Source organism: Eurosta solidaginis, chromosome 5 (assembly GCF_040869045.1).
Source record: "Eurosta solidaginis isolate ZX-2024a chromosome 5, ASM4086904v1, whole genome shotgun sequence".
Taxonomy (NCBI): Eukaryota; Metazoa; Arthropoda; class Insecta; order Diptera; family Tephritidae; genus Eurosta; species Eurosta solidaginis.
The window spans coordinates 4,528,412-4,542,907 of record NC_090323.1 but is presented as its reverse complement, the minus strand read 5'-3'; the positions used below and the strand labels follow the sequence as shown (position 1 = coordinate 4,542,907).

General features: G+C 34.4%; 1 protein-coding gene across 1 annotated transcript in view; it reads left to right on the top strand.

The window, feature by feature from the left end:
* The window catches only part of HGTX (HGTX homeodomain transcription factor), a 68,621-nt gene that overhangs the window by 2,328 nt on the left and 51,797 nt on the right, over nucleotides 1-14,496 (top strand). The window contains exon 2 of the mRNA XM_067787135.1: nucleotides 8,968-9,153. Coding sequence (XP_067643236.1) covers nucleotides 8,968-9,153 — 186 coding nt within the window. The remainder of the gene's footprint in view (nucleotides 1-8,967; nucleotides 9,154-14,496) is intronic.

Sequence of the window (14,496 nt, the reverse complement as noted above, 5' to 3'; positions counted from 1 at the left end):
CTGAGATAGGGCATTGTTCAATCCCAATCCGCATTTAGATGAATAAATTTTGAATTTCCCTACATATCAATACAATTTGATCACTCTTTCTGACTAAATAATGAGTTATCATACAATTGAACAAAAGAAATAATCAAATATGAATACTTTTGATGATGAAAAACTGTATATAGTTTTTCAATCATATTTTGGAATCATATTTGAATCAAATGTGTTTACTTTAGGTGATCAAACATTTTTAATCATTTTTCATTCAGCTTTCTGAATCTTTTCTGATAATCTTTATGGACTGAATAATGAATTTTATACTTGTTAAAATTTTACTTTTGATTGAAGATCTTATTTTTTCACATACACACATTTTTTCAATCATGACCCACACAGCATTTAGATGATACATTTTTGAACTTTCCTTCATATCAATACAATTTGATTACTCCTTGCGAATAAATACTGAGTTTTCCTACAGTTGAACAAAATAAATAATAAAATAAGATTACTTTTAATGATCAAAAACTGAAAATCATCTTTCGATCACTTTTTGAAATCATTTTCGAATAACTTTGATGAATAAATTTTAAGATTTTATAAAACTGAACATAGAGAATAATAAAACTTGTTTTCTTTTGATGATCAATAACTGAGAACAATTTTTCAATCACAATTTGGAATCATTTTTGAATTTAATTTCTTTAACTTCGGTGATCAAAAATTTAAAATCATTTTTCAATCAACTTTCCTAATCTTTTCAGACTACCTTTCTTGAATAAATGATGAATTTTATACTTGTTAAAACTATACTTTTCATTGAAAATCTGATTTTTCTTCATTAGCTCACATTTTTTCAATCATAAAATCCCAAAAAATTACAAATATACAAAACATATTCAATACTAAAAGTAATATAAATGCTATTCTTAACCCAAGATGTCTTCTAGCATTTTTCTAGATGCGGCTTCCCAGAAAAGACATACTGGATGGAACCTGTGTACGGAAGTTGTAAGCTGTTTGAACCGCTGGTAAGTTAAGCTTGATCGACACGCCTGGACAACATCCCCCATGAGCTATGATTGTCAAAAACATCAAGTTATATTTAAAGAATGATGTGAGACATAGTAAAGTCGTGATTTTTAAAGTGACGTCATTACCATGATCTAAGATGATGGTCATAGATGATGTTGGATGTTGTAGTCGTGTGTGTGTACAACGGTCAAGTTAATTACTACCTGCGGTTCAAAAAGCTTACTTCCGAGCTTCCGGATGCTTTCAACCCCTGATGAAGTATGATTTTTAATAATCTTTAGTTATGTATTAAATATGATGGATAAATGAATCACAATCGTATTCACAAATGATTCCAAACCATCATTTAATAAGATTGAAAAATGTTCTTAAATGTGATCAAAAAATGTTATTCCAAAAGAAGTAAAGTACAATCTTCCAATAATATCAAGTATGATAAAAAGATGAATAAAAAGTGTTTAAAAATATGAATCATAAATGATTATTCAGGAATAATCACATTTAAGGTACACTTTTCTCCCGACGAAACATTTCGTCCTTCGAAACCATTCCTCCACCTTCGGCTTCCCAGAAAATAAAAATCCAACAATTAGACAATACAAAGGTTGTGAACTATTTGAACCCCAGGTAAGTGAAACTCTCTTGACATATGTATGTGCCGGGATATGGCTTCAACATCCCGTACCTTATCGTATTTTAAGATGTTGACGATCATAGCTGATGCTGGATGTTGTAGTCGCAGGTGTATATTGGTCTAGTTTGTTTGCGAATTACCTATGGTTCAAATAGCTAACTTCCGCATGCTTTCTTCCCCTGATTAAATAAATAAAAATGAGATATGAAGAATAAATGCATGATAATCGCATTCAAAAATGATTCAAAAATCTCAACCAAAACGATTGAAATATGTTCACGAATATGATCAGAAAATGACTGTGAAAAGCATTCAAATATTACTCTAAAACAATTAAAGCCCAGTTTTGCAATGATATCAGATATGAACAAAAACCGTTTCGAAATATGAATCACAAATGATTATTCAAGAATAATCACATTTATGGTACATTTATCTCCCGACGATATGTTAATTTTCGAACAGAAAATGCTTTTAAATTTGAACGTTTTTAATCATCTTGGGGTATGATATTTGAATATTTTTTGATCAAAATTTTCAAAAAATGCTGACTGGGTTGTCAGTTTAAATGGTGCATAGAATTCGTATACTGTTGACATGAAAAATTTCAAGAGTTTGAAACCCATTTAGTACCATCAATATTTATATGTCTGTGGAAGCTTTAGCCATAGATATCCCGCATTTTATGTACCCTGAAATTCTCCTACGTTTTTTAGTTTATTATTTTTTGATATATTAATTAAATGCAGCTTAATTAAGGGGTACTCCCGTTATATAATGTCAAATGTTTTGTTGTTTTTCTTAGGTAAATACTTGTAGCAAATTATGGTGAGCTGTAATCTCGCACATACTTACTTACTTAATTGGCGCTTAACCGTTTAAACGGTTATGGCCATCAAACAAGGCGCGCCAGTCGCTTCTTTTCTTTGCCAACCGGCGCCAATTGGTCACACCAAGGGATTTTAGATCGTTTTCCACATGGTCGTTCCAGCGGATTGGGAGCCGCCCGCTATCTCTGCTTCTATAGGCGGGTTCCGATAGAAACACTTTCTTGGCCGGAGCGTCATCTTTCATTCGCATAACATGGCCTAGCCAGCGCAGCCGATGCGTTTTAATTTGCTGGACAATGTTGATGTCTGCGTATAGCTCGTACAGCTCATCGTTAAATATTCTTCAGTACTCGCCATCGCCAACGCGTAGAGGTCCATACATCTTTCGAAGAACTTTTCTCTCGAAGACTTACAGAGCCGCTTCATCTGATGTTGTCGGGTCCATGTTTCTTCACTATATAGCAGGACGGATGCGATAAGTAGAGTATGATTTTCGTTTGCCGAGAGAGAACTATACTTGTAATCTCGAACATCTAGCTCAATAAGGAACTAACTCAAAAATCTAAAATATCGAAGCCATGATCATTTCCTGACCTCCCATTTCAATACCACTCGAACTGTGTGCTCGATTTACTGATATCTCCACTATCCAGCGAGAACATTCTTTGTAAAAATTGTAAATTGCGTTGGCGTATATCGCAGAGGCAGCCAATTTTTCGCGTTTTCTGATCAGTACAATTTTTTGAATTAATCGCTGGTGTGCGATACGTTTTCATACAATACCGACTGTTTTAAACACAAGTATAGATCTCAGTTTTACAATTTTCTTTTTTTAACAAACGCTTATGAGCAATAAAAGAATAGATTAATTTTGTTGCGCTGATTTTCCGACAAGGTTATATACCTTTTTGATCTCAATTGGAACAATCTTCCGTTATCTATGTCAAAATTTGGTTTGGAGACAAACCGGTTTCGGCGTTGTGTGAAAAATTACACTGAAGATGGCGCAACGCCGAAACTGGTTTGTTTCCAAACCAAATTTGACATAGATGGTGGAAGATAGTTCCATATACTACATCAATAAAATAATAGCTTAAATAGCGGCTATAAATTCATACTTAGTTAAAAGTTTAAGACTAAAACTGAAATTTGTTTGGTCTACATATAAGACCAAACCAAATTCGATTAAATATTTATGGCGTTTTCTATTCTACACAAAATGTCACCCTGTTAACTTTTTCTCGGTTCTCTCAGAAGTATGTGTGTTCATTCCACGTAGTTCTTTTCCTTCGAATAATAAAAATATCACTTTTACCTACAATCTTAGCCAATTCAAAAGTGAGGGTAACACCAGTGTAACACTTTTTCCAGAAAAGAAAAGGTCATTAGATTAAACCGGCCTTCGTGAAAATGGGTGCACAGAACTGTTTAGCTGATGAATTTAACAATTCTTTGTAGCTAAGCAGTTATAGATCGCGATGCTTAACAAATCCCTGCCTTTCAACGACTCGGCAAACAGGAATTACAAATCCGTGCGTTATGCGGATGCGCTCCTCTTGTCGGTTGGAGGACTTTGGAGGGTCAAACCGTTGGGAATTATTATAACACTAATAGGTATAATAAAATATTGTGACTTGGACCATTTTTCACAAATGAAATTTTTAGTTTTTCAGCAGTATGTTTAAACTTACCAATTTTGTTTTAAAACCAGAAGTGTATACAAGTTTCTAATTTTAGATTTTTGGATGTTTTGGGTTTTATTTCAAATCCATAAGTGTATACAAATTTCTAGATTTAGATTTTTAAAACTTTTTATACTCAGTTGAGCAGAGCTAACAGAGTATATTAACTTTGATTGGATAACGGTTGGTTGTACAGGTATAAAGGAATCGAGATAGATATAGACTTTCATATATCAAAATCATCAGTATCGAAAAAAAATTCGATTGAGCCATGTCATGTCCGTCCGTCCGTCTGCCCGTTAACACGATAACTTGAGTAAATTTTGAGGTATCTTGATGAAATTTGGTATGTAGGTTCCTGGGCACACATCTCAGATCGCTATTTAAAAAGAACGATATCGGACAATAACCACGCCCACATTTTCGATATCGAAAATTTCGAAAAATCGAAAAAGTGCGATAATTCCATACCAAATATGGATAAAGCGATGAAACTTAGTAGGTGAGTTGAACTTATGACGCAGAATAGAAAACTAGCAAAATTTTGGACAACGGGCGTGGCACCGCCCACTTTTAAAAGAAGGTAATTTAGAAGTTTTGCAAGCTGTAATTTGGCAGTCGTTGAAGATATCATGATGAAATTTGGCAGGAACGTTACACCTATTACTGTATGCCTGTTTAATAAAACTTAGCAAAATCGGAGAACGACCACGCCCACTTTTAAAAATTTTTTTTTTAAATTCAAATTTTAAAAGAAAAGTTAATATCTTTACAGTATATAAGTAAATTATGTCAAAATTCAACTCCAGTAATGATATGGTGCAACAAAATACAAAAATAAAAGAAAATTTCAAAATGGGAGTGGCTCCGCCCTTTTTCATTTAATTTGTCTAGGATACTTTTAATGCCATAAGTCGAACAAAAATTTACCAATCCTTGTGAAATTTAGTAGAGGCTTAGGCTCTAGGACGATAACTGTTTTCTGTGAAAAAGGGCGAAATCGGTTGAAGCCACGCCCAGTTTTTATACACAGTCGACCGTCTGTCCTTCCGCTCGGCCGTTAACACGATAACTTGAGCAAAAATCGATATATCTTTACTAAACTCAGTTGACGTACTTATCTGAACTCACTTTGTATTGGTGTAAAAAATGGCCCAAATCCGACTATGACCACGCCCACTTTTTCGATATCGAAAATTACGAAAAATGAAAAAAATGCCATAATTATATACCAAATACGAAAAAAGGGATGAAACATGGTAATTGTATTGGTCTGTTGACGCAAAATATAACTTTAGAAAAAAACTTGGTAAAATGGGTGTGACACCTACCATATTAAGTAGAAGAAAATGAAAAAGTTTTGCAGGGCGAAATCAAAAGCCCTTGGAATCTTGGAAGGAATACTGTTCGTGGTATTACATATATAAATAAATTAGCGGTACCCGGAAGATGATGTTCTGGATCACCCTGGTCCATATTTTGGTCGATATCTCGAAAACGCCTTCACATATACAACTAAGGGCTACTCCCTTTTAAAACCCTCATTAATACCTTTCGTTTGATACCCATATCGTACAAACACATTCTAGAGTCACCCCTGGTCCACGTTTATGGCGATATCTCGAAAAGGCGTCCACATATAGAACTAAGGCCCACTCCTTTTTAAAATACTCATTAACACCTTTCATTTGATACCCATATCGTACAAACAAATTCTAGAGTCGCCCCTGGTCCACCTTTATGGCGATATTTCGAAAAGGCGTCCACCTTAAGAACTAAGGCCCACACCCTTATAAAATACTCATGAACACCTTTCATTTGATACCCATATCGTACAAACAAATTCTAGAGTCACCCCTGGTCCACGTTTATGGCGATATCTCGAAAAGGCATCCACCTATAGAACTAAGGCCCACGCCCTTTTAAAATACTCATTAACACCTTTCATTTGATACCCATATCGTACAAACAAATTCTAGAGTCACCCCTGGTCCACCTTTATGGCGATATTTCGAAAAGGCGTCCACCTATAGAACTAAGGACCACGCCCTTTTAAAATACTCATTAACACCTTTCATTTGATACCCATATTATACAAACGCATTCTAGAGTCAACCCAGGTCCACTTTTGTAACGACATTCCGAAAAGGCGTCCACCTATAGAACTAAGGCCCACTCCCTTTCAAAATACTCATCAACACCTTTATTTGATACCCATATAGTACAAACAAATTCTAGAGTCACCCCTGGTCCACTTTTATAACGATATTCCGAAAAGGTGTCCACCTATAGAACTAAGGCCCACTCCCTTTCAAAATACTCATTAACACCTTTCATTTGATACCCATATCGTACAAACAAATTCTAGAGTCACCCCTGGTCCACTTTTATAACGATATTCCGAAAAGGTGTCCACCTATAGAACTAAGGCCCACGCCCTTTTAAAATACACCTTAACACCTTTCGTTTGATACCCATATTGTACAAACAAATTCTAGAGTCACCCCTGGTCCACCTTTATGGCGATATCTCGAAAAGGCGTCCACCTATAGAACTTAGGCCCACGCCCTTTTAAAATACTCATTAATACCTTTCATTTGATACCCATATCGTACAAAATAAATTCTAGAGACACCTGGTCCACCTTTATGGCGATATCTCGAAACGGCGTCCATCTATAGAACTTAGGCCCACGCCCTTTTAAAATACTCATTAATACTTTTCATTTGATACCCATATCGTACAAAATAAATTCTAGAGTCACCCCTGGTCCACCTTTATGGCGATATCTCGAAAAGGCGTCCACCTATAGAACTATCGTCCACTTCCTCTTAAAATACTCTTTAATACCTTCCGTTTGATACACATGTCATACATACACATTCCAGGGTTACCTTAGGTTCTTTTTACAACATGGTGATTTCCCCTTACTTTGTCGCCACAGCTCTCAACTGAGTATGGAATGTTCGGTTACACCCGAACTTAGCCTTCCTTACTTGTTTGGTTTCGTTTTCAAATAATTTTGAGATTTTATACTTATTTTTCAAATATTCAAGGAGTCTGGGTACGATTTCGAGCTTAAAAACCCTTAACATTTATTTTTGGGATAACATTTTTTTTTTCCATAATTGAAAAGTTATTTTTTAATTTAGGCCCGCTGCACCAACCATGTAGCTACACTGCGGGGGTTTGATTGCTTGATAAAATGCCATTTCTCTTCCGCTTTACCAAACATATTTTTAACAGCGTTACGCCATCTGTGCGAACACGTTGATAATGTTTTTTTTTTTGTTTTTAATACTGTAAATTACTTTAATAGTTATTTTTTTTTATCGACCTTCGTTTGAATTATGGAAAAGTTCAAAAAAACAATAACAATAGAGGCTTTGAATTCAAGTCAGTTTAAAACTTAAATCGAATAAAAGAAATATAGTACAAACAAGCTTCAAAAATTGCTTAAACCGATCAATGGTTTAAGATTTAGGCTCTAATTTTTAACGGTGTAGTTGGCTCATATTCCCTGTAATTTAATAGACGCACATGTATTTAAAAGTGACAGTTCTGAAATTCATACCAATTACTACAAAAATTATGAAGTGTCATGCTGCTTAATTTAATTTATATCGAAACAATTTATAACCGTTCAAGCTTTCATTGACTTAATGTGTATTTCATCGTATTAAATTATTCATGTGAAAACTAGTAAATTCAACTACAAATGTCCAGATTAATTGAAAGAGGAGAAAATACTGGAATGAACGGCTAATTTTTTACTCAATTTATTAAAATCTTTTTTTGAATGCGATATTAAGAAATTATAATATATTCAGAGTAATATTACATCTTTGCAGAACGCCTTCTTAATTGATTCAGTCGTAGGTTGTTCTGAAACAATTGTTGCCTCTGATTAATCAATTAAATATAATACATATATATATAGCTCAGATATAAGCGTTGTTGGTACAACTGTGTCCGCCAACTGTGCATCCAATATGCACCAATTTGGAGGTAGTTATTAAACCTGTACTGCGAAACTGTGGCTTTGCGTGACTTGTCTTCAATTTTTCCTCTATGCAATATTACCTATTTGTATATTAGTTGCCTTTTTTGCAAGCGAGCTTGAAAAAAACGCTTCAAACAACTAAGCAGTTTTATCATGGCGGAACCATACAGGTGGTGGAAGTTTATCAGCTAATTGGCACTTTTTTAGCTGCCATGGCGAATTCATTACAGGTGGTGTTATCCCATCAGCTGATTGCTTCTTCTTGATAATTTTCCATACAAAGCCTTGTACAACAAAATGTCAGTTAATCAAAATCTATGAACATTTTCCTTTGACTTGACATTCTTCTGTACGGCGAATTGATTAAATTCGCTTTTCCACCACCTAGTATAGATTCGCCTTGTTAGCTGTCTTGACATTTCTTTTTCTGGCGCAGTACGTTTTTGAAACTCAGCCGAGAATTACAAAAACAAAATACATGGAATGCGTGTTTTTGCTTCGTATGTATGCCACCCTACCGCCACGCTATTATTTTGTTATTTGCCTTTATCTGCTCATTCGTATTTACATTTTATTCGCTCGTTCACAATAGTGCCCTTTTTTTGGTCGACTGTTGTTTTAGCGATTTCATCGCAAACCGCTTAGCCAACTGAACTAGCTTACTGTATGTTGTTGCTTTCTGTGCAATTCGCTAGTCTACCTAGCGTTTTATTTCCACTGACTTGCAAAAAATATACTTAATAGTAATTTTGTGTGTTTCTCTTCGATTTAATTATATTTATTCCTCTTTTTCAGGTGGTATTCCGCGTTTCTCGATTGCTGCAGCTGCTGCTGGTATGGCCCAGTATTTATCACAAAGTCAAGGTGCGCCTTTGAAAACGCACGCCGGCCACATAGTGGAACGAACGCATTTGTATTGGCCAGGATTACAAGGCCTAGTAGCGAATCCAATAGCGTGGCGGGAGCGACTATCAAATACAAGTAAGTGAAAGTGTATGGGAGTTAAGGGTCCAAATATGTTAAACGCATTTTCTCACATACACCAGTCAGTATCAGATAAATTAATTAAAATTACCGTCATTCACACAAGAGATTCAACACCGAATATAAAAACGTAACGTTTGAATATATTGAGTCTTCATAGAGTAATATGAACTAAGACACCGTACAATACTCCTTTCGATCCGGACCAACTGTAGATTATCAATTTTATATATCAAAAATCGAATAACTCAATTTAAGTTTTTTGTGTCGGAGCGACTTCCCTTAACCTACCTACCTTAACCGCATTCAATGGAGAAAAACATTTAGGGGCAGATTATGTAAGACGCCGTGCCAATTTGCGTCGCAGTCACATTCACAGTCACCACTATATAATACCAGAAATATCATTAAAGCATTCAGATTTACTGTCGCAAAGGAATGAATATGGTACAAACTTTGGTTGACACGAGAAAAAATGACTGGTTATGTTATACATAATAGGCCCCTTAGTTTTACCGATTTAAAATATTGAAATTCTATGATTATGAAAATGTTAAAGAAGTGAGAATGATTTGATGTAATTGTTGAGAAAATATAGAGGGAGTGGTATAAATATTACGAACATGAGATATGCACAATAAAAATTAATTGGAGGGATTTGACAACTAACAAGTAAGGAAGGCTAAGTTCGGGTGTAATCGAACATTACATACTCAGCTGAGAGCTTTGGAGACAAAATAAGGGAAAATCACCATGTAGGAAAATGAACCGAGGGAAACCCTGGAATGAGTTTGTATGACATGCGTATTAAATGGAAAGTATTAAGGAGTATTTTAAAAGGAAGTGGACCATAGTTCTAAAGGTGGACCAGGGGTGACTCTAGAATGTGTTTGTACGATATGGGTATCAAATGAAAGGTGTTAATGAGTATTTTAAAAGGGAGTGGGCCTTAGTTCTATAGGTGGACGCCTTTTCGAGATAACGCCATAAAGGTGGACCAGGGGTGACTATATAATGTGTTTGTACGATATGGGTATCAAATTAAAGGTATTAATGAGAGTTTTAAAAGGGAGTGGTGGTATTTGTATATGTGAAGGCGTTTTCCAGATATCGACCAAAATGTGGACCAGGGTGACCCAGAACATCATCTGTCGGGTTCCGCTAATTTATTTATATATGTAATACCACGAACAGTATTCCAGCCAATTTCCAAGTGCTTTTGATTTCGCCTAGCAGAACTTTTTCATTCTCTTCTACTTAATATGGTAGGTGTCACACTCATTTTACAAAGTTTTTTCTAAAGTAATTTTCTGTGTCAATAAACCAATCAAATTACCATGTTTCATACCATTTTTCGTATTTGGTATAGAATTATGGCATTTTTTCATTTTTCGTAATTTTCGATTTCGAAAAAGTGTGCGCGGTTATAGTTGGATTTCGGCCATTTTTTGTACCAAGATAAAGTGAGTTCAGGTAAGTACGTGGACTAAGTTTAGTAAAGATATATCGGTTTTTGCTGAAGTTATCGTGTTAACGGCCGAGGGGAAGGACAGACGTTCGACTGTGTATAAAAACTGGGCGTGGCTTCAACCGATTTCGCCCTTTTTCACAGAAAACAGTTACCATCATAGAATCTATGCCCGTAAATTTCAGATTTCAAATTTCAGAAGGATTGGTAGATTTTTGTTCGACTTATGGCATTAAAAGTATTCTAGACAAATTAAATGAAAAAGGGCGGAGCCACACCCATTTTGCAATTTTCTTTTATTTTTGTATTTTGTTTCGCCATATCATTACTGGAGTTGAATGTTGACATAATTTACTTATATACTGTAAAGATATTAAATTTTTTGTAAAAAATTTTACTCAAAAAAAAATTTTTTTTTTTAGAAGTGGGCGTGATCGTTCTCCGATTGTGCTAATTTTTATTAAGCATACATATAGTAATAGGAGTAACGTTCCTGCCAAATTTGATCATGATATCTTCAACTACTGCCAAATTACAGCTTGCAAAATTTTAAATTACTTTCTTTCAAAAGTGGACGGTGCCACGCCCATTGTCCTAACATTTACTAATTTTCTATTCTGCGTCATAAGTTCAACTCACCTACCTAGTTTTTCGAAATTTTCGATATCGAAAAAGTGGGCGTGTTTATAGTCCGATATCGTTCATTTTAAATAGCGATCTGAGATGAGTGCTCAGAAACCTACATACCAAATTTCATGAAGATACCTCAAAATTTACTCAAGTGATCGTGTTAACAGACAGACGGATGAACGGACGGACGGACATGGCTCAATCGAATTTTTTTTCGATACTGATGATTTTGATATATGGAAGTCTATATCTATCTCGATTCCTTTATACCTGTACAACCAACCGTTATCCAATCAAAGTTAATATACCCTGTGAGCTCTGCTCAACTGAGTATAAAAATTCAATAAATCAACGTAATGACGAACTTTACAGAAAAGATCTTATAAGGGCTATCAAAGGAAAATTTACATAATGACAATAAACGTGCAAATGATTCATCAACAACAAAAACTTGACACTAATTAATAAAGTAATTACTGCATGATCATTATCTACTTTTATTTCATTCTGCTTCGCTGCCGCTGCACTGCATGCAGTTGATTAACAAATGTTGCTGATTTCGATATTCAATTATCATAAGTTCTCTCGCTGTTGATTTTTGCTTTTGCCATTTGCTTGATGACCAGAAGTAAATCAATTTTTCATTTCATGCATGTCAATGCGTTAATGGGACTCAAGCTAAATGCGAGCAAACGAGTTAAGATCAGAGCGTGTTGATCATGCAGACGGGTCATAGAGTGGAGCAAGAAAAGCAATCATCAGCAGCAGTGGCAAGCAAAATGACAGACGGCAGCAAGAAAACGTTGCTCACAATTGCTTTAAGAAAAGGAGTATGGAGGAAGTGACTGTTGTTACTCTTACTCATGTTAATCTTGCTAGCGGCTAGCGGCTAAGCAAACAAATACGCAGCAATGATCTGCATAATTTCAGCTTCACCACTAGTTGCTCTGCCTGGAGTTGTGTTGTTCGTACATGTTTAAGTTGTTTTCAATGAATTTGTATGTTTGTGTTACGTTTTTAATGAGCTTGACAAAGCAAGAGTATACAAGCATGATTAACAGCAGACGTTCAGTGGACAAAAAGTTGACAACAGTGATGTTGGCTCTGTAGCGATTGCTTTGTTATGTATTTTTGTATTTGATTCATGCGCTGAAAGATGATTTTGCAACTTCGTTAAAAAATCTCTACAACGCAGTTATTAACGATTCGATGCTAAGCAAATACAGCATTAACAATAACAACAATTTTTTTGGGTAATTTGATTGTTGCTGGCAGGTGTTAATCATTAGCACCACCATTTGTCACTTCACTGTAAATATCACTGCACATATGTATGAATACATATACATTCAAGAGCATTTTGTGAATTTCTATTGATGTAATAGTATACTATTTGATGAAATGGGCTAACTTGTGAACGAAGCTATTCTTCATTGTCTCAGCGAGCTTAATTTTTGTTATTGTTATTGGCAGAATTTGTTTGAACAAAAATTCCTTAAAGCCTTTTTGTAAAGAAAGCATAGGTTATACCTGGTATATTAATGGTTCAATTAATACATTTTCAGATTATTCCGAAATTTACGCACCTTTATAAAAGAGCCTTTGTGCATCGTAATTACTGCAATCGTCAGTGGTTTAAATATACTGCCATCATTTACGCACTCCTTTTTAAACTTTTGTATCTTATTTTATTTTACAAAATTTTGTAAATATTATTGTTGTGATTTATGTCATTTCATTTTACTTTAATTTATTTCATAATTTATTTAATAATTTGGGAAAAATTTAAACAACGTGACATCAGGACGGACAAGGCGACAGCTGTTTCGATTATACCTTGTAAATCTCTTCAAAGCCTTTTCTCCCGGGAGTGGGAGTCGAACCCCAACTCCTACGATAGTTGAAATGGTTATAAACGCATTCAGCTTCGTCATGCCGTAGTTGTTGTAAAGTGTTTCCAAATTGCCTTCTTTTCGCATATATTATCTTCCACACATCACATAATTCGTTATGTGTTGAAGTTATGCCTGTTTGTAAGGCGGTTTTCAGAGAAACTTGGTATTTGTTGTTGTTTTTGTTCTATTTATAGAACTACAACGAACTAACCAAATGTTGTCTACTTATATGAGTTAACCGGGGATTGCCCGTATCGCTTTAAATGTATGAAAACATTTATTTCAAGCAATTTTTAATTTTATAATTAATTTAATAATTTGGGAAAAATTTAAACAACTTGACATCAGGACGGACAATGGTTTCATCCTATTCATTTTATTTTATTTTATTTTGTTTTATTTTATGTTATTTTATTTCTATGTGTATTGGGCCAAGTTGTATAATTGTATAATAGTACTTTTTTGGAGCTTTCTGGCCGGCTTTCCTTTAAAATAAAACAAATGTTTACTTCTTCATCCTACGCGCTTCGACGCTGTATTGCGTCTTCCTTAGGGATTTTTATTTATTACACAAAGAAATCCCTGAGGAAGACGCAATACAGCTTCGAAACGCGTAGGATGAAGAAGTAAACATTTGTTTTATTTTAAAGGAAAGCCGGCCAGAAAGCTCCAAAAAAGTACTATTTTATTTCATTACAGTTTATTTATTTTATGACATTTTATTTTGTTTTATTTTATTATATTTTGCTTGATTTTACTTTTTTATTTTATATTAATTTAACTTATTAATTGAATTTTTTATCTTATTTAATTTAATCAAATTAGTTTTATTTTATTTTATTAAGTGTTGTTCTATTTTTATTTTACTTTATTTAATTCAATTTCATTTTATTTTATTTTATTATACTTAGTTGTGCAGAGCTCACAGAGTATAATAACTTTGATTGAATAACGGTTGGTTGTACAGGTATAAAGGAATGGAGATAGATATAGATAGATATCCATATATCAAAATCATCAGTTATCGAAAAAAAGTTTGATTGAGCCATGTCCGTCCGTTCGTTAACACGATAACTTGAGTAAATTTTGAGGTATCTTGATGAAATTTGGTATGTAGGTTCCTGGACACTCATCTCAGATCGCTATTTAAAATTAACGAAATCGGATTTTAACCACGCCCACTTTTTCGATATCGAAAATTTCGAAAAACACAAAAAGTGCGTCAATTCATTACCAAAGACGGATAAAGCGATGACACTTGGTAGGTGAGTTGAACTTGTGACGCAGAATAGAAAATTAGTAAAATTTTGGACAATGGCCGTGGCACCGCCCACTTTTAAAAGAAGG